General features: G+C 48.9%; 1 protein-coding gene across 5 annotated transcripts in view; it reads right to left on the bottom strand.

Annotated features, from left to right (window-relative positions):
- Positions 1 to 23,458, bottom strand: part of LOC140427793 (uncharacterized) — a 181,087-nt gene that overhangs the window by 36,050 nt on the left and 121,579 nt on the right. For all 5 annotated transcript variants that reach the window (XM_072513453.1, XM_072513457.1, XM_072513458.1 and 2 more), the window contains 2 exons: positions 17,548 to 17,700; positions 7,614 to 7,781 (listed from right to left, as the gene is read on the bottom strand). In XM_072513453.1, coding sequence (XP_072369554.1) covers positions 7,614 to 7,781; positions 17,548 to 17,700 — 321 coding nt within the window. The remainder of the gene's footprint in view (positions 1 to 7,613; positions 7,782 to 17,547; positions 17,701 to 23,458) is intronic.

The following is a 23,458-nucleotide window of genomic DNA, read 5'->3' as shown; positions in this document are numbered from 1 at the left end:
GCGACACAATTAATTAACAAACCATTGCATTGTGCAGCCACAATTCCTCCAAACATCGGCCTAAACTTCTAGAAAATCCCACAACTAACTCTTGGAAAGCGCTTAGACTACAAAACCATAAAACATTGGAGTAGAATTAGGCCACTCGGCCCATCGAGTCTGGTCCGCCATTTAGTCATGGATGATATTTTCCTCGCCCCCATTCTCCTGCTTTGCCCCATAACCCCTGATCCTCTTATTAATCAAGAACCTATCTATCTCTGTCTTAAAGACATTCAAAAGGCGTGCTTGTTAGGTGAATTGGACATTCTGAATTCTCCTTCTGTGTGGTAACTAGGGGATTTTCACAGTAACTTCATTGCAGTATTAATAATATAATAATAATCGCTTATTGTCGCAAGTAGGTTTCGATGAAGTTACTGTCAAAAGCCTCTAATCCCAACATCCTGGCGCCTGTTCGAGGAGGCGGGGGGGGGGGGGTGCAAGAGGGAGAGAGACAAACACCATAGCACCAAGGCGTGAAGAATAAGTTGCCAAATATTTGTATGATTGTATGTAATATCTAAAGAATATAGCAAGATTCTGACCATTGTTCCAAATCTAGTGACCCTGTGTGGCAAACTGGAGCACCATGGTTGGTTTTAATCTGTGTTATTGTTAACTCATCATAGATCAGAGTCTAAGGGGGCCCCGGTCGCGGGCCAGACCCCTTCAGAGGCCCCCCTCCGGTGAAGGAGCGCTTTTCCCCGCCCCACAGGCCGTCCCCGACCCTTGGCGCAGAGTTCCCGCCAGCAGCGACCAGGGGTGAACCGCGCCGGCGGGACTCTGCCGTTTCCGCACGGCCGCTCGGCCCATTCGGGCCGGAGAATCGGTGGAACTGCCGATTCCAGCGGCCCATGGCTGGCGCCGCGCCAAACGCGCCGGCGCAAATGGTGCCAATTCTCCGCACATCGGTGAATCGGGCGCCGGCGTCGGGGCGCAGTCATGCCGATTCTCCGGCTCGGCGCGGGGCTCGGAGAATCGTGCCCTAAGTGTCAGCCCCGTGGGTCCAATGGTAGCACTCTTGCCTCTCAGTCAGAAGGTTATAGGTTCATGTTCCACACCAGAGACTTGTGCATGAAGTCCATCTAAGATTACAATGTCTTTTGGATGAGAAATTCAACCATGTTGTTTCATCTGCTCTCTCAGGTGCAGGTACAAGATTCCATGTCACTATTTTGACGAAAAGCAGGTGAGTTATTCCCTGGGTCCTGGCCAATACTTATCCATCAATCAAAAGCTCAAGAACAGATTATCTGGTCATTATCACATTTTTGCTTGTGGGAGAGTTCTGAGTAAAAGTTGCTTTCCTACATTTCAACCCTACTTCATTGGCAGTAAAATACTTTGTAATGTCCTGAGGTCATGAACGATGCTGTGTAAATGCCAATCTTTCAAGTCTTCCTTTCAGGGACTAAACCTTGGCACCTTTCCGGCCTATGGTTTTCCAGGGGAACTTACTCAGCACAATTCTTAAATAAATATCCAATTAGCTTCCTGAGACAGCTGCCAGAGCTCATTACCCAAGTTTTCTGCTGCACTTAACAACAGTTAAACTTACAAGAGAAAAAACCCCACATAAAAGCTGCCAAGTGCTTGTCACGTAAACATTAAACAGGTGATTAGGAACTCAAACCTAACTCAAAGAAGAAGAAAAGATTTTGGCATTGAAAGGCAGTTCCACATTTCAGTCTGAAACAATGGCAATTTGGGCAATAGGTAATTGCCACAACGTCATAAAAGTACTTCAGATTAAACCATTTTTCAAAACAAATTAGGACGAACAGATTCAGTTGAGGTTTGTACAATTCATTACAGTTACCCACCCAACACTTTGCAGACATTATACACCATAAGTCAATTTGTTTTGCTGAATACCGCATATTTTGGATCTCAGGACCCAACTGGGTACCAGTCCGATGCCGAGCCTCTGGACAAGATTATACCAGAGCTAATGCAGGCACTAGGGCGAGGCCATGAGATTCAGGGAGGGATGCCAGTGGGCCCATAGCCGATTGGAGGAGTCCCAAAGTTTACGGGCACAGGAGGTGGTGATGGCAATGCGTGGCACCGAAGCCAACAATGCTAGGGTGGGACTGCAGTGGAAAGCCTGGATCAGGTGCCAGCACCATGAGTGATGGTGTCCAAGGCGTTGCTCAGTCAGTGACGGCAATGGCTGAGTGCCTCAACAGCATGTCCCAGTCGCTGGGGGACTTGTCCCTGATGCGGCGGGACCTTACCAAGGCCCTGCGGAGCATGTCCCAGTCTCAGTTGGACGTTGCCGATGCATGTTCCAGTCGTTGAGGGCCGTGTCCCAGCCGCAGGTGGGCATTGCAAGACACTGCAGAGCATGGCCTGGTCACAGAGAGTGATAGCTGAGGGCGTCGACACCATGGTGCAGACAATGGGGAACTGCCACAGCTGGCAGAGCCAAATGTCATAGGGGCCTCTGGAGCTCACTCCAGACGTCCCCCTTCCCAAGGTGACTCCCAGGGTTCTCCAGCACCGACCAGGAGGAGGGAGCGCTGGAGGCCGACGAGAGCCCCGTACAGGGAGGCAACGGCGCAAACCAGCTCTACCAAGACACCCCTGCTGACGCATCTCGGGCTAGTGGGCAGAACAGTGTGGCATGACGAGGTATGTGCCACCGGCAAGGCGGCCAAAGCCCTCCAGCCACAGGGCCCCCAGAGGACGGCAGCCAGGGGCATCAAAGGACACAGGGCATGGTAAGCAGCATGCTGCCTCCACCTCTGATGTGCATCTGAGAGACACACCTAGACATTGCAGCACAGCATGGAGGGCTAAACAGTTTTAGGATCACTGAGATGGCACTGGGGGAAGGAGGAGGGGGGAAGCACCATCGGTAGCTAGGGACAGTTAGGGTCACAACTGTTCACCATTAAAACACGGTCCACCTGAGACATGTGAGTGCTCTATAGGTTATGCTGCATTCCGGGCCGACCTGCACCCCTCCACCCCCCTTTGCATTCTGCCCTCCCCAGTCCCCCCAGGCACAGTGGTCCTGGATCTCCACCCCCCACAGCCACCAAGGCACACCACGTGCAGGTGATGGGTGTGAGCGCCCTATGAGCAGACAGACAGGAGTCAGACTATGACATAGACTGAGGAGCACCAAACCTCACCCGACAGATGCTTATAATCACCCTCCTGCCTTGTATATTGACCCTCTGACAGTGCCGACACAGGCCCATCACCCTGGAGTGATGGTACACAGATTCTGGGAGAGTGGGACAGGGCGATTGGGGGGAGGGGGCAATGGGTGTGTGTTGGAATGGTTGAGGGGGACAGGGGAGAGGGAGAGGAAGATAGGGAGGCAGGCGGACAGTGGATGGGAAGATGAGGGGGGGGGTGGTGAAATGATGAACAAAACTACGTCCTATGAGGTGGGTGAGGATGAGGGCCTCCCGGGTCCTGCGGGCATACCAGACCTTCGCCTCTGCCACCTGACCTCCATCGTTTTCATTTCATTTTCATTTCCATTTCCATTTTCATTTCATCTGGCGGCTTTGGCGGGTCCTCCCTGGATTCGTCCTCCAGCCCCCCATGGTCCGGCCCATTCTCGTCCTCCTCCTCAAACGAGGCCATATGCTCCTCCTCCTCCTCCACCTGCAGCACATTGCCCTGCTGCTGTGCCAGGTTGTGGCGGGCAGAGCAGACCATCCCAAAGCGTGCAACCCTTTGATGGTGTGCTGCAGTGCACCACCAGAGTGGTTGAGGCATCGGAACCGTATTTTTAATAGTCCAATGCACCGCTCAATGACAGCCCGGGTGGCCATATCGGCCTTGTTATATCTGGGCCGGGATTCTCCCCTACCCGGTGGGGCGGGGGGGTCCTGGCGGGAGGGAGTGGCGTGAACCACTCCGGCGTCGGGCCGCCCCAAAGGTGCGGAAAGGCCAAGCCCTCACCTTGACATCATCCCCGCGCATGCGCAGGGGGGGGGGGGGGGGGGTAAACTTCTGCATCGGCCATCGTGGAGGCTATGGCCGAGGCGGAAGGAAAAGAGTGCCCCCACGGCGCAGGCCTGCCCGCAGATCGGTGGGTCCCGATCGCGGGCCAGGCTACCCCCCGGGGCCAGATCGCCCCGCGCCCCCCCCCCCCCCCCCCCCCCAGGACCCCAGAGCCCGCCCGCGCCGCTAGTCCCGCTGGTAAGGTAGGTGGTTTGATTCACGCCGGCGAGACTGGCATGACAGCAGGGGGATTTCGGCCCATCGCGGGCTGTAGAATCGCCGGGGGGGGGGGTTGGGGCCCGCCGACCAGCGCGATTCCCGCCCCCGCCAAATTTTCGGTGCCGGAAAATACGGCGGCCGGCGAGGGCGGGATTCACACCAGCCCCTGCGATTCTCCGACCCGGCTCTACATCGGTCTCTGGCCTTCATACCGGCGTCATTTTCCAGGATCTCAGCGGGTATGGGAATACACTATCCCAGGAGTGGCATGTTTGATCCACGGGCACTGAAGCCCTCACCTGCAAGCCTAGGGGTGACCCCCCACTGATAAGGGCCAACCTCCCCCCGACAAGGGCCCCTGGGGGTTTCCCCACCTGCCCCAATTACTGGCCCAGCAGCCTCTATGCTCCCAAGCTGATTGTTCGATTTTAAAGATGGCTACTCACCTCCTCCAATCTCTGCAGCAGCCATTTTGTTAGCTTCACCTTTTTAAATAGGTGTACTGAACGGCGCCTGCGTGATCGCTCGCTGGGGAGCCGGTTAGATCACGGAAGGCTTTTAGATAGGGGACCGTCCCGTTAATGTTATGGAGATTGGCCTCTCCAATGATCATTGGTTTCTTGCCATGTCTAGAAACATTGGTCTGAATCCCACCAATAGGAGCAGGCCGGTTAGATCGAAAACTGATCGGCACCTGGCGCGGATCCCGATTTTGGCCTCTCCTGCGGTCTAACCAGCTCGCTCGGATCCGCACCGGGCGCAACACGGCCATTAGATCAGGCCCATAGTCTAGTGCTTGGTTTGCCTTTCTTTGAAATGACCACGTCAGGACGTGGTATAGCTTTCGGAGATTGATGTATTCATAGAATATATTTGTAAATAATTAATTAATTCACAACAAATATAATTTGCTTTAAGGTGGTAAAGCTCAACAGGAGAAATAAGTCAACCGTGGATCACAAAGGAAGTTAAAGATTGTATTAGATGAAAGGATGAAACTTTCAAGTTGCCAAAAGAAAGTAGTAATTCTGAGGATTGGAACCATTATAGAATTCAACAAAGGAGGCAAAGAAATTGCGAATGAAATGGAGAGTAGGATATGAATATAAACTGGAAGAAAATGGATTGTAAAATATTCTATTGGTGTGTAAAAACAAAATGATTAGCAAAGACAGATGTGGATCCAATAGAGGCAGAGGCAGGAGAGTTTATAATGGGGAGGGGGAAAGACAGAGAAGCTAAATAATTCTTTTGGATCTGTGTTCACAGAGGAAGATTCAGGAAACCTCCCAAGAAATAATAGAGAGCCAAAGGACAAGCAAGAATGAGGAACTGAAAGAACTTAGTATTAGTCAAAATGTAGCACTGGAGAAATTAGTAGAACTGAAAGTTGATCCCTGGGACCCGATGATGTATATTCCAGAATGTTAAAAGAGGTGGCGATAAACATAATGGGTGCATTGCTGGTCATCTTTCAAAATTCTGTATATTCTGGAACAGTGCCTGCAGATTGGAAGGTTGCAAATTAAGAAAGGAGGGAGAGAGAATGGGGAACTACAGACATTTTAGACTGATGTCACTATACTCTATTATAAAGGATGTGATAACTGGGCACTTAGAAAATAATGATATGATTGGGCAGAGTCAATGTGGATTTATGAAAAATAAATCATGTTTTACAAATCTGTCGGGAGATTTTTGAGGATGTTAGTAGCAGGATAGATAAGGGGGAACCAGTGGATGTGATACATTTGGATTTTCAGAAGACCTTCAATCAGGTTCCACACAGGAGGTTAGTAAATAAAATTAGAGCACATTGGATTGGGGATAATATACTGGCATGGTTAACAGACAGATAGCAGAGAGTAGAGAGTAAACAGGTCATTCTCAGATTGAGAAGCTGTGACTAATGGGGTACCACGTGGATTAGTACTTCGGCCCCAGCTGTTTACAATCTACATCAATTATTTAGATATGGGGGTCTAATGAAATAGTCCCAAGATTGCTGGTGATAGTAAAGTAGGTGGGAATGTGTACTGAGGAGATGATGCAAAGAAGCTTGAAGGGGATTTGGACAGGCTTATTGATTGGGCAGGAACATGGCAGATGGAATATAATGTGGATAAGTGTGAGGTTATCTACTTTGGTAGGAGTAAAGGAGGTGCAGAGTACTTATCGAATGGTGAAAGATTGGGAAGTGTTGGTGGTCAAAGGGACCTGGATGTCCTTGCTCATAAGTCACTGAAAGCTAACATGCAGGTGCAGCAAGAAATTAGCAAGGTATTTTCTTGTTTTTTTTCGCAACTGGACATGTGTACAGGTGTAACAATATCTTGCTTCAATTGTATAGAAGGTGAGACCACACCTGCGGTATTGTGTACAGTTTTAGTCTCTTTACCGAAGGAAGGATATACGTGCCATAGAGAGAGTTCATTAGAGGTTCACCAGACTAATTCCTGGGATGGCTGGACTGCCCGATGAAAAGAGGTTGAGGAGACTGGGCCGATATTCTCTAGAATGAGGTCATTAGAAGAATGACCTCGCTGAAACTTTAAAAATTCTTAACATGCGAGACAGGATAGATGCAGAAAGGATGTTTCTCTGGCTGGTTGACCAGAATGAAGGGACACAGTCTCAGAATAAGGGTCAAGCCATTTAGGACTAAGTTGAGGAGGAATTTCTTCACTGAGGGTTATGAATCTTTGGGTTTCTCTGCCCTAGCGGACTGTGGAAGTTCAGTGAGTATGTTCAAGACAGAGATCGAGAAACTTCTAGATCCCAATACCATCAATAGACATGGGAATATGGCAGGAAAATGGTGCTAAAGTAGAAGATAGGCCATGATCCAGTTGAATGGTGGAACAGACTCAGGAGCCTGAACAGCCTATGCCTGCGCCTATGTTCCTACTCTGAGATCCCTGTGTTCCTCTACCCCACCTTACATCTGTACTTTCAAGAAATAAGCGACAACCCTATTCTTCCTGCCCAAACTCATTACCCCACGTTTATCTGTGTTGAACTTAATTTGCCAATTATTTGTCTGATCTGCAAGTTTATTGATATCCTCCTATATTTATTTGTAGTCTTCCTCAGTGCTGACTAACCCCACCTCAATTTGGTGTCATCCCCAAATTTAGAAAATTAGTCAGGAATGGTTGAAGCAAAAAAGTTGGAAACATTTTATCAACATGAAAGAGTAAAGCGTCTTAGCTGGGAGTTGAAAACTCAATGTATACATATTCATTCAACAGTGTGTGCATGGAAGGGGATGCTCATATTTATTACTGTAAACAATCTATTTTAAATGTTATCCTCCTCCGTTATTCACTCTTGATGTTGAAAACTTACATGAGGTATCAGCAAAAGAGGTAAAAGGAATTACATACCAGAAACAGCATTATATTCTGCCGTGGATCCAGTGTTTAATGATACAGCAAAGTCGTGCTCTATCAATCTGTATAGAGCGTCACTGTTTTCAAACCCTTTTACACTCAAAGGATTTAAATATTTTCTGGCTGACAATTCTTTTGCTATGTCAACTGCGGCATCTTGGTCTAGGTTAAGGAAAGATCAATCAGCAAAACAACAGAATATTTGATTCGGGGTGTTTAATAATCCAAACCGCACATAACAATTCAAAGTTTACAGTAATACTGTTGCTTAAAAATTATGAATTCAGTTTCACTGTCACTCTGCTGTGTAAGGCACACAGGCACCAACGCTATAAAATTGTAATATTAACGGCTAAAGGCTTGTCCGTCATCCCTCCCCTCTGCTCTGGGAAGACTCCTTTGTTCTTGAAAGGAAAGCTTTGCACCTGAAACTTCCATGAAAGGGAATCAGGCAATATGGAGATAGGGCAAGAAAGTAGAGTTGGGGTAGAAAACCAGCTAAAACTCTTACTGAATGGTGGAGCAGGCTCGTGTAGCTATCCGGCCGAGTCCAATTTCTTTGGTTCTTATGTTCCATTTCCATTTTTATTTCCCATTTGCCCACTTGGAAATCTGTATTTAAAGGGTTCCTGGAGAACCCAGAAGATACTTTTCTTGCAGGAACAAACAGGATACACAAACTATAATTAATCAAGGGGACCTTGTTTACAGCTCAGCACAAGCACCACTATCACTCATTCATTCATTGTTTACAGACTGGTGTAGGGAGTAGGCAGGATAGTGAAGTTGAGGCCACAGTCGAATCAGTCGTAATCTCAATGAGCGACGCAGCAGGCTTGAGGGGCCAAATGGCCTACTCCTGCTCCTATTCTTATGCTATGTAGGACATCTGGACTTTGACAAGGGAATGGGAGCGTTGGGAAATGGGACATCATTCCACAATGATGCGTACGGTATAGTCAGAATAAAGCATTCTCTTACAGACAGATTGGGCAGCATGGTGGCACAGTGGTCAGTACTGCTGCCTCACAACGCCAGGGACCCAGGTTCAATTCCTGCCTCGGGTCTCTGTCTGTGTGGAGTTTGTACATTCTCCCTGTGTCTATGTCGGATTTCTCTGGGTGTTCCAGTTTGCTCCCACAGTCCAAAGACGTGCAGGTTAAGTGGGCTCACAGAGTTATAGGGATAGGGCGGGGGAGTGGGTGTAGGTAGGATGTTCTTTCAGAGGGTTGGTGCAGACTTGATGGGCCAAATGATCTCCTTCTGCAACTGTATGGATTCGATAGAGCATGGTTAAATGCAGAGCAAAACCTTTTTGCACTCTGTCCCATCAGTATCTGTTAAGCTAACCTCAGACGAACACTTTTTGCTATTCTTTCTGCTACTGAATTTGGAAGAGAAGCCTTTCATTTAAGTCAGGTTGGCTACAAGTTTCCAGATGTGAAGCAAAATTTAGCATATGTGCTAAATCCATCAGTTTTACAACTGGAATTAAACGTTTCTAGTAGCCCGTGTGACATTTTTGTAAAAACTTTGCAATTACATTATTTAAAAAAAATGAAACTATGATGGGCTGGATTCTCTGGTCCCCCAGCCGTGTGTTTCTGGGCAGCACGCCTTTGGCTGGGGGTGGGATTCTCTATTCCTGCTGCTTGTCAATGGGATTTTCTACTGGAGCCACCCCACACCGCCAGGAATTCCACAGGCAGGGGTGCGCTGCTGGCGGGAACATAGAATCCCAACAGCCGGAGAAATCCGGCCAATAGTGAAGAAAAAAACTAACATATCAGTATTCAACTTCACAGAGTAATAATCCACGTTCATTACCTTGTAACTGTCAATGCAAGTCTTGCACTTAGTAAATCATACATTAAGTCTATGGATGGCAATTGTCAAATGTCATTCTTTTCTTATTCACAGAAATAAGCTCCTTTACCACACCTGAAAGACCCCAGCAAAAAACATTTTTTTGTATTTGAAAGGTTGCAATTTTAACCAATCACATCATCTAAAAAGAAAACTAGCCACCATTTTGATTTCTAGTCCACCACAGCAGATAACGTGGATGTCAGCGCATAGGTCAATCTTTGGAGTCCTCCATAGTGTTGCCACTTCTGGACCCACACTCGGAGAACTGTGCAAACCTGGTGACGACATTTGGAGGAGGCAACAGACATCGTTACCCAACCTTCGGCAGCTTTGAGATTTTTTTTCCACCCAAGTGCAATACCAATGGAAATGGATTAATATGTATATTTGACAAAAGCTTTAGTTCATATTGAATCTTTCTCCCCTCACCCCCAGCAAAGAAATAATATTTTTGTTTAAATACTGGGTTTCACTCCTTTGTTTATGGTAAGTTGGTCATAAACATGACTGACATTCGCAATTTAGAGAAAAGTTTCCATTGTTCATGACAGAATCATCCATTTTTAGTTCAAAAATCAAAACGTCAGCTATCAATGTTTAAAATAATCAACCTGACAGGTGTTGGGCGTAAAAGGCTTTTTTTGTCGTGATTAGGCAGTTGAACAGGAAAGACCTGCTTAACACAGCTACATCCAAACCAAGCTGTCCTGACTACATATTTTTTTTAAAACACATCTGAAAAGGAATTTGGCTTTTGAACTCCCTTCTCGTTGAGCACATTCTTCTTTTAGAAACAGAAATTAAGGTGATCCCTTGATTCTCCACGCGTTGTTAATAAATATGTGCAACATTGTCCTGGGATTCTCCAGCAGACTGCCCCACAGCCATTTCATGTCCTGTGGAGAGTTAATTTGTTTAAGATGAGGAGGAAGTCCCACCTCTGAGTGTTGCGGGTCAATCTGAAGGCCAGCAGCACCACCAATGAGCAATGGCTTCTGCTGGAAGTGCATCCAATCCCTGAAGAGGAGGAGCTAGAAGCTGAGCAATGGAGAAGTTGGTTCGGGTGAGGGGTTCATGGTGGTACCAGGATAAGAGAGGCTGGGGGGGTGGGATGTTTTTAACCAGTCAAAGGGGTCAATGTAGGAGGCACTGCTGCCCCTTCCTCTTCCCGCCTGAGGCCCAAAACAGGCATATCCTCCAGATTTCCCACCTGTTGCCGACTTTCTCTTGTTGGCCAAAAAACTGCAGCTGCCAGAAAGTGGCCATTAATTGGAGCTCAATTGGAGTGACGCAGACGGGCTGCCGAAAGCCTCACCTGCCACCCATTAAATAGCAACCAGCTTCAGGATGAGCAGGTGGGAAAGGTGCCCATGCCATTTTACAGGACCTTTGTCTGCAGGGGACCGTAAAATACTGTCCCAGATTACAGCAGAGTGGTATGCACAAACCAGCACCTTGCCTTTATGTCAAAATTCCATTATTCGGAGGGCAAAATTGCAGACTTACATATTCTTCACTCTCCTACAATCTTACGCAGAAAGCTAATTGTAAAAATACTTGAAATTTTTTAAATATAAATTTAGAGTACGCATTTCATGTTTTCCAATTAAGGGGCAATTTAGCGTGGCCAATCTGCCTAGCATGCACATCTTTGGGGTGTGGGGGCGAAACTCACGCAAACACGGGGAGAATGTGCAAACTCAACACGGACAGTGACCCACAGCCCGGATCAAACCAGGGACCTCGGTGCCGTGAGGCAGCAGTGCTATCCGCTGAGCCACCGAGCTGCCGTCTGAAATAGGATAGGCAGCGTGTTAAACTGTTAAAAATGGAAAACATGCTGTCAAATTTACCACAAACCCTCGTACTACCACACAGGGTGGGTTAGGGTGGAATGGAGTGGGGGCGGGGGGGGGGAGCTGTGGTGAGTACCTGTTCTCAAGAGGCAGGTTGATCATTTGAATTTTTAAAGAGGGTTGCTTGTATTGTTTGGATAATGGCTGTGAGCTGGTTCTGCCAAGGCAACATGCCGGCTAAACGGAGGCAGGAACGGAAAGCTGCAGCAAGTAGGTGTTTATTTTGTGCATTGCTTTTGGGCCAGGGGGAAGAGAAGTGCTCCGCCCTGTCGTGTTGGGTGTTCCAATATACAAACGAACCAACACGGTTGTAGATGGTACAACTCGGTTTTATTATTCTGTACGATAACAACTGTTAACTTCTGGCCGTGGTTCGTACTTCACCAGATAACCTGTGGACCCAGCCCTAGCACTATCTTAGAGAGGCACTCAGCACATGGTGTATGTCTGAGTGGCACGCTGTGAGCTCTGTGCTCTGAGCTATCTCCTGCTGGAATCAGCGGGAACTGTGGTGTTCCCTGTTTTATAGTGCGTGTGCTCTCACTGGTGATTGGCTGTGATGTTGCGTGTGTGTTGATTGGTCCGTCGACCTATCAGTGTGTGTGTGATTGCACCATGATATGTTAAGATGGATATCATGACATCCCCCCCTTTCACAAGAATATGTGCCTACATGGTAATAAATATTGGTGTGTACTGAGTGCGGCTGAGTATGTGTGTGCAATATTTACAACATGTACATGAGGCTAAACTATATACATAGGAAGATGTCAGGTGCAACATAGCAACGAGGTTGTACCACAAACAAAACAAGTGCAATCATCAAATATCGAAAGAGAACTCCTGGAACGAAAAAAAGAGAAACACGTTAACATTGTTGCACAACAATTCAGTGAGTCCAATGTGCAAACAGGCTCATAAGTCCAGCCTAGTAGGTGGGCGACGAATTTGGGTTGACCGCCTCAAGGGTGGGTCAGGATCCACTGGCTGAGGAATGGGCCTGGCCACGGACGATAGAGGAATAGGCAGAGTGGCAGGAAGCTCCACGAAGTCGACATCAGGGACAACAGGAGGGCGTGGCACCGGTGCATGATCACCTGGCGAGCGCGGAAACAGCCGAAGGGCCCGCCGATTATGCCGGCGAATGGAGCCATCAGGCATGCGAATCAGGAACGAGCGGGGAGCCATGCGGCGGACAATCTCGGCAGTTGCCGACCAGCCACCCTCTGGTAGGTGTAGGCGGACGTTGTCTCCAGGCGCCAGGGCAGGAAGATCAGTTGCCCGAGTGTCATGTGCCACCTTCTGCTGAGCACGCTGCTGTCGCATCCTTTGCAGTACTGGAGCATGGTCGGGTTTAGGAACATGACTAGAAGGCACAGTGGTCCTGAGGGCGCGACCCATCAACAGCTGGGCTGGTGAGAGGCCTGTGGACAGTGGGGCCGAGCGATAGGCCAGCAGGGCTAAACAGAAGTCAGATCCGGCATCAGCAGCCTTGCAGAGGAGCCGCTTCACGATATGGACGCCCTTTTCCGCCTTGCTATTTGACTGGGGATGCAGAGAGCTGGACGTCACGTGTGTGAAGCCATATGAAGCGGCAAAACAAGACCATTCTTGGCTCGCAAAACAGGGCCCATTGTCCGACATGACGGTAAGCGGAATGCCATGGCGAGCGAAGGTTTTTTTACATGCTCTGATTACAGCTGATGTCAAGTCGTGCAGGCGTATGACCTCCAGATAATTGGAGAAATAGTCAATTATGATGACATAGTCCCTGCCGAGCGCATGAAAAAGGTCCACACCCACCTTTGCCCAGGGGGATGTTACCAACTCATGGGGCTGAAGCGTCTCAGGGGTTGCGCCGGCTGAAACCTTTGGCATGTGGGGCAGTTGAGCACCATGTTGGGGATGTCGTCGCTGATGCCCGGCCAGTACACAGCTTCTCGGGCCCTCCGCCTGCATTTCTCAACCCCGAGATGGCCTTCCTGCAATTATTCGAGGACAAGCCGGTGCATGCTGTGTGGGATCACAATCCGGTCCAACTTTAGGAGGACACCATCACTGATGGCCAAGTCGTCCCGGACATTGTAGAATTGTGGGCACTGCCCCTTGAGCCACCCTTCCGTCATGTGGCGCATCACACCTTGTAGAAGGGGGTCAGCCGCAGTCTCACAGCGAATATGGGCCAGACTTGCATCAGTAGCTGGCAGATTGGCCGATGTGAAGGCTACATGTGCGTCGACCTGACAGACGAACCCCCCCGATTCGGGCGGTGTGCTCACTGCTCTGGACAGGGCATCCGCGATGATGAGGTCCTTTCCCGGGGTGTAGACCAGTTGGAAGTCGTACCTCCGGAGCTTGAGCAGAATGCGCTGGAGGCGAGGGGTCATCTCATTGAGGTCCTTTGGTATGATGCCGACCAGGGGGTGATGGTCGGTTTCCACGGTGAACCGAGGAAGACCATACACATAGTCGTGGAATTTATCTATGCCGGTTAACATACCCAGGCACTCCTTCTCAATCTGCGCATAGCGCTGTTCTGTGGGGGTCATGGCCCGCGAGGCATAGGCGACCGGGGCCCATGATGCAGTGTCGTCCCGTTGCAGGAGTACCGCCCCAATGCCGGACTGGCTGGCATCAGTCGAGATCTTTGTATCTCGAGTAGTGTCGAAGAACGCCAATACCGGGGCGGTGGTGAGCTTGATCTTGAGCTCCTCCCATTTCTTCTGGTGTGCGGGCAGCCACTGGAACTCCGTAGTCTTCTTCACCAGGTGGCGAAGAGCCGTTGTGTGGAAGGCAAGGTTGGGAATAAACTTCCCCAGGAAGCTGACCATCCCGAGAAAGCGTAGCACTGCCTTCTTGTCTGCCGGCTGCGGCATGGCTGCAATAGCTGTCTCTTTGTCTGCATCTGGACGCACCCCTGACCGGGATATGTGGTCCCCCAGAAACTTTAGCTCAGTTTGGCCAAAAGAACACTTGGCTCGGTTGAGGAGCAGGCCGTGTTCTCGTATCCGAGCAAAGACGCGCTGGAGACGACTGAGGTGCTCCCGTGGTGTGGTGGACCAGATGATGACGTCGTCAACATAGACGCACACCCCTTCGATGCCTCCATCATCTGTTCCATGATTCGGATGCCGAGATGATGCCAAACGGCATCCTATTGTAGCAGTATCTGTCAAAAGGAGTGTTGAAAGTACACAGCTTCCTGCTGGACTGATCCAGCTGAATCTGCCAAAAACCCTTTGAGGCATCAAGCTTGGTAAAAATTTTAGCCCGGGCCATTTCGCTCGTGATTTCTTCCCGTTTGGGTACGGGGTAGTGTTCCCTCATGATGTTATTGTTCAGGTCTTTCGGGTCGATGCAGATCCGGAGTTCGCCAGAGGTCTTTTTTACGCACACCATGGAGCTGACCCATGGCGTAGGCTCCGTGACCCGGGTAAGCACTCCTTGGTCCTGCAGATCCTGCAGCTGCTGCTTGAGGCGGTCCTTAAGTGGTGCTGGTACTCTACGAGGTGCGTGAATGACCGGGGTGGCGTCCGGTTTGAGACGTATTCTGTAAGTATAGGGCAGCGTGCCCATGCCCTCGAAAACCTCCTGGTTTTGGGCGAGGAGCGAGTGGAGCTGTGCCCTAAAGTCTGCATCCGGGAAATCGGACGTGCCTTCTGGAGACAGAGTGTGTACCTGCTGAACGAGGTGGAGGATCTTGCACGCCTGTGCGCCTAGCAGAGAGTCCTTCGAGGATCCAACTATCTCAAAAGACAGTGTGGCTGTGTATGAATTGTGTGCAACCTCGAGCTGGCAAGACCCCATGGCCGGGATAACATTACCGTTGTAATCGACCAACTGACAGTGGGATGGCCGAATCGGTGGTTTGACCTTCAAGGTGTAGAAGGCTGACCATGCAATGAGATTGGCGGAGGCACCAGTGTCTAAACGGAATGTGATCGGTTGACCGTTAAGGTGGCACACCATTCATCGCCCGGATTAACGCTGTGCACTGGTATCGGCTGGTGGGTCCTACTTGGTACATCCGATTTCTGTCTATTACCACAACGTGGAAGGCTTCCCGGTCGTCGGTATCACCGGTCTGTACGTCGTCAGGGTATGACTCGGTGTATGGAGGCTGAATGGCCCACACGTCCCTGCGAGGCTGGCGGAATTGCGGAGCGTTGGCAGGTTGAGCTGCTCGACAGCAGGCAGCGTAGTGGCCCATCTTGCCACAGCGGAGGCATTATCGAGTTTTGGCTGGACATTGCCACTTTAAGTGTGCGGATCCACAGTTGCCGCACATCGTGACGTCATGGCGTTCGTTGCGCCACCGTGCATGCGCAGTTCGGTCCTGCATAGAGCCCGCCTGCGCGTCACGTCCCTCTGCGTCGACGTCCCCTCTTTTGGCACGTAAAAGCGCGGGAGGCCTCGGAAAGGGCGCAAGATGGCCGCCCTCGTCCGGGCCGCGGGCCGGGAGGAACTCGATCGACTGGACCCGCTCGGCCTCGTAGGACCCCTGTCATGCCGATTCGGCCGCCTGGAATTGGGAGTACCGGGTGGTCGCATTTTCGTGGAGGACGCAGGTTTCGATGGCGGTGGCTAGGGTGAGGCTCATTATTTTGAGGAACTGCTGGTGTAGGGTGTCTGAGGTGACCCCAAAAACTGCGTAGGGTGTCTGAGGTGACCCCAAAAACTATCTGGTCCTGAATCATGGAATCGGAGGTGGCCTCATAGCCGCAGGACTGCGCGAGGATACGGAGGCGTGTCAAAAAAAGATTGAAAAGGCTCATCCTTACCCTGCAGGCGCTGCTGGAAGAGGTACCTCTCGAAGCTCTCATTAACTTTGACGCTGAAGTGTTGCTCAAGTTTTAGAAGGACCGTCTTGTACTTCGTCGTGTCCTCGCCTTCCGCGAATGCCAGGGAGTTGTAGATGTGGATGGCGTGTTGCCCTGCCGTGGAGAGGAGGAGGGCGATCTTCCTGGTGTCCGATGCATTCTCCCTGTCTGTGGCTTCTAGGAAGAGCTGGAAGCGCTGTTTAAACAGCTTCCAGTTGACGCCGAGATTTACAGCGATTTGGAGCGGCTGCGGCGGACTGGTGGTGTCCACGGCGCAGGATGGTGGATCTCTGAAGATCTGCAGGTAGGTCTCACAGTTGCTGGGGAGTTTCCAACCTGGTATCATGTCGTGTTGGGTGTTCCGATATACAAATGAACCAACACGGTTGTGGATGGTACAACTCTGTTTTATTATTCTGGATAACAACAACTGTAAACTTCTGGCTGTGGTTCGTACTTCACCAGTTAACCTGTGGACCCAGCCCTAGCACTATCTTAGAGAGGCACTCAGCACATGGTGTATGTCTGAGTGGCACGCTGTGAGCTCTGTGCTCTGAGCTATCTCCTGGTGGAATCAGCGGGAACTGTGGTGTTCCCTGTTTTATACTGCGTGTGCTCTCACTGGTGATTGGCTGTGATGTTGCGTGTGTGTTGATTGGTCCGTCGACCTGTCCATCAGTGTGTGTATGTGATTGCACCATGATATGTTAATATAGATATCATGACACGCCCGATCCAACAGGTCTCAAGCTGATGCTGACTCGATCTACCCTGGCTGCAATATCCCCTCCCCCAAGGGTAGGGGTATCTTCCTTACCACCATAACGCCATCCGCCTGTAACACCCATTACGTTAGGCAGGACCTTCACATTCCCTACATTATGAGGCACCTAAACTGCTGAAAATCGTCCCTGTTCCCTCCCCAGCTCCCTGCAAATAAAGACTCCTAATCTGCTTTCCACTTCTTGCCTTCCGATGTAAACAACCAAAACAATGGAAGCTCATGTTAGGCTATTGGGAAATCACAGGCAGAATGTAAAACAATGCTGCGTTATGCTGCTCCATTGCACAAGTCCGAAGCACTGTGAAACTGAACAAAGTACAGATTAGGAACGAGCACTTTGGTATCTGTTTCAATTAAAATAGCAACATGTTTTTAAATAAAAATTAAATGTGTAAAAATTGCACCTGCAGAGCTGTGGACAAAGAACTAAGCATTTTAATAAATTAATTAGTCCAAAAATCTTTTCAAAATGTGATCGAAAGAAACTTGGAGATTTTAAATGTTACCTCTGCACACCAACATACAACTGCAAGCAAATCCGAGATGGGAGGTGTTTGTTTATCATGATATGTGGGAGAAACGTTACCTCGCGGACTCACCAACGTTTTTCTGTTCCATCAGCCAGTTGACTAACTTCTTCCCACTGAAACTGTTTTGCTGCATTCTCAGACAAGACCAGTGGTTGCCAATAATACCACTTTCTTTGAATTCCAAGATCAAGTCAGCATATTCGTCTCTTTTGCTTTTCAATTCTGTGAAGCAAATTATATAAGTTTGCTGTTTTCAACAGGGGATGCATTAAAATCCTTTTTTAAAAATCATAACAGGACTTCCTATAGCATCTATGGATATACCTATGATTTACAGATATATTGGGTGTGATTTTCCCACCATGTTGCTCCCGGCACCGATCCCATTACTCCGAGTGCATCGCAGGAGGCCCAAAACAGACTTCACACCAGGGGCCAAGCCAAGCACAATGCACCCGACCCACTACGCTCGGCGAGATCTGGATCACCCCCTCTCTGCCCGTGATCCAGATAATCATATTTAAATGAACCATTAGGTTCATCTAAATATTTGCGGCCCGCATTCTCCCAGCTCCAGGGAGTCACCAGCTGCATCAGTGATGCCTCACTCGGACGTGGATGAGTACTGGTCTCCACAAACAGAGACTTAGCACGATGGTCATGCCGGAGGGTCTAGGAGGCCATTGGACCTTCCCAGGTGATTGGGGACAGGGCGGGCAGTACCCTGGAACACCAACCTGGCAGTGCCAACCTGGCACTACCAGGCTGCCTGGGGCAATACCTACCAGGCTGCCTGGGGCAGTACCTGGGTGCGATATTGTCAGTGCCAGGATGCCAGGTTGGCCCTGCCAGGGTGCCAGGGGGAGTGAAGGGTGAGGGGTGAAGGGGGTGTCCTTAAAGGGGGGAGCCTCTAATGGTGGGGGTCCTAAAGGTAGGGGAGCCCCCAGTGACCCCATCATGGGGTACGCTCAGATGTGGGGAGGGGCTGATACCCTCATTCCCATGAGGGTTGGGTGTGTTGCCTATGCCTGCGCGGTGGGGAATGTGGAGAACCCTCAACCTCAGTTTGAGATCTGGGCACCCTTTCAAAATGGCGTCCCCATCTCAGAGGAACTGGTCTTGCCAGAAAATAAATCAAAGGGCGCAACCTTCTGGCCACGCTGCACCGGAAAAGTAGCTTGCAATGGCCGGTGAAAGCCGGGAGGCCCCGCTCCCGGGATCCACCCGGCTCGCAACGCCACGGAGGTACAGCGCAACGCGCGAGACGTTGCAAGGGGAATCCCGCCCACGATGGACGGGATCAGTTTTTGGCAAATCTGCGTATTAGAGCGAGGCAGTAAGCCTCACTCTAATGTGCAGATTTCCGAGGCACCTGAGGCTTTGGCAATCAATCCCTTCGCCTCGGGGACCTCGGGTGAGCGCCGTTTTGTACTGGTCCCCACAAACAGGGACCAGACGGGGCGACACGCATGGGGTTTCCAAGGAGATAGGAGACCCCAAGCTGCATGCCCTTTGGGAAAGGTGATGCCCTGGCACTGCTGGTGCCACCAGAGTGCCAGCCTGGCACTGCCAAGATGCCCAGGTGGCACTGTCAGCTGGCAAGGGCATTGCCAGGGTGCCAGGCTGGCACTGCCAGGGTACCATGTGGAGACCCCCATGAGTGCGGGGGATTTTCCCATGTTCTGTTCGGGCTGCGTGAAGGTCGGTCGCTTTTTTGTGGGCCTCGGAGATCGGCATGCCATTTAAAAATGGAAATCCGAACTCTCGCTACAACGGGGAGTCCCGGCGAGCGGAGCTCCTCACTGTAAAAAACAGGCTATGCCCAGTTTCTGACACACGTTCCGCGATGTCCAGCCTCAGCCACACGTTCGCCGTTCAGGCCCGTTACTCAAAATGAGCCATGTTGAAAAGCCATGTGTTTCTCGGCACCACAAATGCCTGGAATCACGCCGGTAAACACCCTCACTCGGGAACTATGTTCCTTTTTGGGAAGATCGCAAGTGTGGGTTTTACCAGTGAGTAACTCCCCTAGCTCAAAAAAAATGATTAAGTGGTCGAATAGAGTTCTGGATCTCACCCAAAAAGCCGGGGGAAAACACCCCGCCAAAATGGCCCAAAATGACACTAAGGGCATGATTCTTCGTCCATGCCCGCCCAGCAACTGGAAATTACCGCCCGAGGTCAACGGACCGTTACATGGTTCCTGTCCCATCCATGGCGATTTTGCGGCGGGCGGGGCCGAAGAATCCAGCCTTAAGTCATTGTTTGGGTGAATCGTGCCCATCATGTCCGCATCATCTGAAAAACAGGCCACCCAGACACCTTTTAAATGAATTGAAGGTTTCTGCCTCTACTATCATTACGGGCAGTGAATTCTAGACCTTTACCACCCACTAGGTGAAAAGATATTTCCTCTTCTCCCCTCTAATCTTTCTACCCATCCCCTAAACTTATGGCCCCAAGCCACTGACCTCTCTGCTAAAGTAAACAGGTCCTCTGCATCCACTCTATCCAGACCCCGCATTACTTTGTACATCTCAATCAGATCTCCCCTCGGCCTCCTTTGTTCCAAGGAGAGCAACGCCAGCCTATCCGATCTTTACTCATAGCGGCAATTTTTCCGACTTGACAACATCCTCTTAATACTCCTCTGCACCCTCTCTAGTATAATTAAATCCTTTCTGTAATAAGGCGTCCAGAACAGCGTACAGTGTTCAAGTTGTGGGCCAACTAATGTTTTATTATAGTTCCAGGATTTTATGTACTATATCTTGACTAATAAATTGTCGGTTTCCATCTGCCTTCTTAGCCACCCAAGCACCTCCTACCTTCAGGGATCTGTGGACATTCACTCCAAGTTCCCCAAATTCCATTACACTTCACAGAATCCTCTCATTGTGTATTAATGTGTCTTGTTTGACTTCCCCAAATATATCACCTCACATGCCTGCAGGATGAATTCCATTTGCCACTTTTCTGCCCACCTGACCAGTCCATTGATACCTTCTGCAGTCGATGGCTATAGTCCTCGCTATCAACCTTGCAACCACTTTTTGTGTCATCTGCAAACTTCTTGATCAAGCTCCCTACATTCGCCAAATTGCTAATATACACCATAAAAAGCAGGGGACCAAGCACCGAGGCATGTGGAACCCCACTAGAAAAACCCTTCTAGTCTCAAAAACACCCATCGACAATTGCCCTTTGTTTCCTGCCACTGAGCCAATTTTGTATCCAGTTTGCTACATTCCCCTGGATCCCATGGGCTTTTTTTAAAAACCGGCCTGCCTTGTGGGATCGTGCCAAAAGCCTTGTGTCAGGAAAACTGAGGTAATTTTAAATGATCTAAATTTCTATTGTTAAATATTAGAAATGTGGTATAGTTTTAAGTGGGTATAATGTAGTGTTGCTGTGTAAGGAAGGGTAAACCTATTGTTAGCTGTTTGTATGTGTGTGGGTTTGGTCAGCTCATACTGTGCTTCTACTTTGCTTAGAGACGGTTACAATGTGAAAAGTTAACAAGCTGGGAGAAATAGAAGTTGTTTCTTAGCAACCAGGGACACCTTTGGGTAGGAATGCTTTTTGAGTGTAGTTTTAACTGAATTCACTGGCAGTTGGTTTTAGAGGTCCAGAGAAGGAACATCTCTCTCAGCTTTGCCAGGAGAAAAGCCATACCATGGATGGCACGGTAGCACAGTGGTTAACACTGTTGCTTCACAGCGGCAGGGTCCCTGGTTCGATTCCCGGCTTGGATCACTGTCTGTGTGGAGTCTGCACATTCTCCCTGTGTATGCGTGGGTTTCCTCCGGGTGCTTCGGTTTCCTCCCACAAGTCCTGAAAGACGTGCTGTTAAGTAATTTGGACATTCAGAATTCTCCATCCGTGTACCTGAACAGGCGCTGGAGTGTGGTGACTAGGGGCTTATCACAATAACTTGTCACAGAAACCTCATTGTAGAGTTAATGTAAGCCTACTTGTGACAATAAAGATTACTATATCATGGAGTAATGGTTAAGAAAGCAAGTACAGAAAATTAAAGTGCAGCTGATTAAGGAAACTAGAGAAATGAAGGGAAGTTTCCAGGAATATTGAAGTAAAAAGCAATAAAGAGGATCTGCCTTTGAGAGCAGGATAATGTTTATGGAAGATAAAGTCAGACCTGGGAAGAGAAGAGCTGATGAGGTTGGCTACAGACAAGCCACATATCTGAAGCAATCATAAGGTTTAGTGTCCTTATGAACAGTGTTTGAAGCAATAGGATTCTGTTGGGTACTCAGTACCTGAGTTTGTATAAAAGCATTTCAGACAAAGGAAACCTAAGGGGGAGGTGGAAAGCCAGTGCTGGATTCCTTGTTAAAAAGTGGAGCAGAACATTTTTTGACAGGATATAAGAAAAGCCTGGAGTGGATTTTTAATGCAAACAGCTGACAGAAAGCCTTGTTTGAAAGATTTTAAAGCGTGTCTTTTTGGGAGTAGAGGTTGGAAACCCTCATGTGACAATCATCTGAGGGGATTGTGGGTGAAATCCATGGAAGGTCGGCCATTTGGTTCAGATTGGGATGTTAGTTTTGAAAACTTTTTACATTTGTGGAGCTAAGGATGAGGGTAAAGGGATATGATATTATAATCCAACTTTTCACATTTAATAAAATAAATTTAGCGGCCCTGTGACCCTATTTCTCCACTTTTTCTTAAAAAAAGTAATCTTACAATCTTTTGAGCCAGTGTTCCATTCTCAAATCTTCCCATTCAGTAGTCACACCAACTGGGATCGTAACACTTGTTGAAACCCATGTAGACCACATCAACTGCACTACCTTCAATCTTCATTGTTCCGTCCCCAAACAATTCAATCAAGTTAGTTAGATACGATTTTTGCATAACAAACCCATGCTGACAGTCCTTGATTAATCTATGCCTTGGTGACAGTTTATCCTGTCCCTCAGAATTGTATTTTAAAAGAGGTTACATTCAATCTTTTACATCCATTGGTGCATTGAAAAAGCACAGGAATATGTTACAATACATCTTCATGTACAAACCAGAAAATTCTCCATATGGTTTTTCTGTTCTAGCTGCAAATAAATAAACGAGAACTTAAAAAATTAAAAATATGTGCTTCAGATAAACACTCGAGTAAAACAACAAAACTTTTGGCCAACACAAAATATCTCATTGTTACCAAAATTGTATTTTACTCAAACTCTCATCTTCACTGTATGTTGTGAAGCTGTGGTAAGGGTGACCATTCGTGGGGCGCATGACCTGCTCGGGGCCTATGGCGTGGGAGCTTGCGAACTCCAACCAATGGGGAAAAAGCGTGAGGCCCTGAGAGCAGGGGCCCGGGTAGTGTGGACTTGAGGGTCGAGGAGTAAAGACCTGTATGATATGTCTATGCGCCTGTATATAGTTGAACCTCTTCGTTATATCGGAAGAAAAGCGATTGTCAGCCAAGGTATTTTGATGAATGTTACAGATGCAGGAAGACCACTCCCAAGAGGTGTGCCATTGCAGAGATTTTGTTTGCTTCAAGTGGAACAGGAAGGGCCATATTCAAGCTCGTTGCTGTGCCAGACCGGGTGCACCCAGTTTTAAAAAGAAAATGCACCATGACTCCAGCGCATGAGGTATAAAAAAATCCCAAAAATAAATCCGAGATTTACAGGTTAAATATGGTTGAAGTAAGCAAGACAGCTCCCATAGAAATAGTCCTTATGGTCAATGGGTGACCTTAAGCATGGAGGTCGACACGGGGGCATTGGCTACTGTGGTGGGTGAACAAACCAACAACCACTCCCAGCAAGACTGCCACTGCAGCATCAGTTGTACAACGTGAACTGTGGCCCAGATGAAAATGAAAATGATGATGAGATCAGTGGGGAGGAACCAGACTAAGTGCAATCCAAAACACGTCCTCAACAGCCAATCAGGCCAAATATAGTCAGATGGGATCAACAGCTGTGATGGTGGATGATGTCTA

Source organism: Scyliorhinus torazame, chromosome 8 (assembly GCF_047496885.1).
Source record: "Scyliorhinus torazame isolate Kashiwa2021f chromosome 8, sScyTor2.1, whole genome shotgun sequence".
NCBI classification, from domain to species: Eukaryota; Metazoa; Chordata; class Chondrichthyes; order Carcharhiniformes; family Scyliorhinidae; genus Scyliorhinus; species Scyliorhinus torazame.
This window is presented reverse-complemented; position numbering and strand designations above follow the sequence as displayed.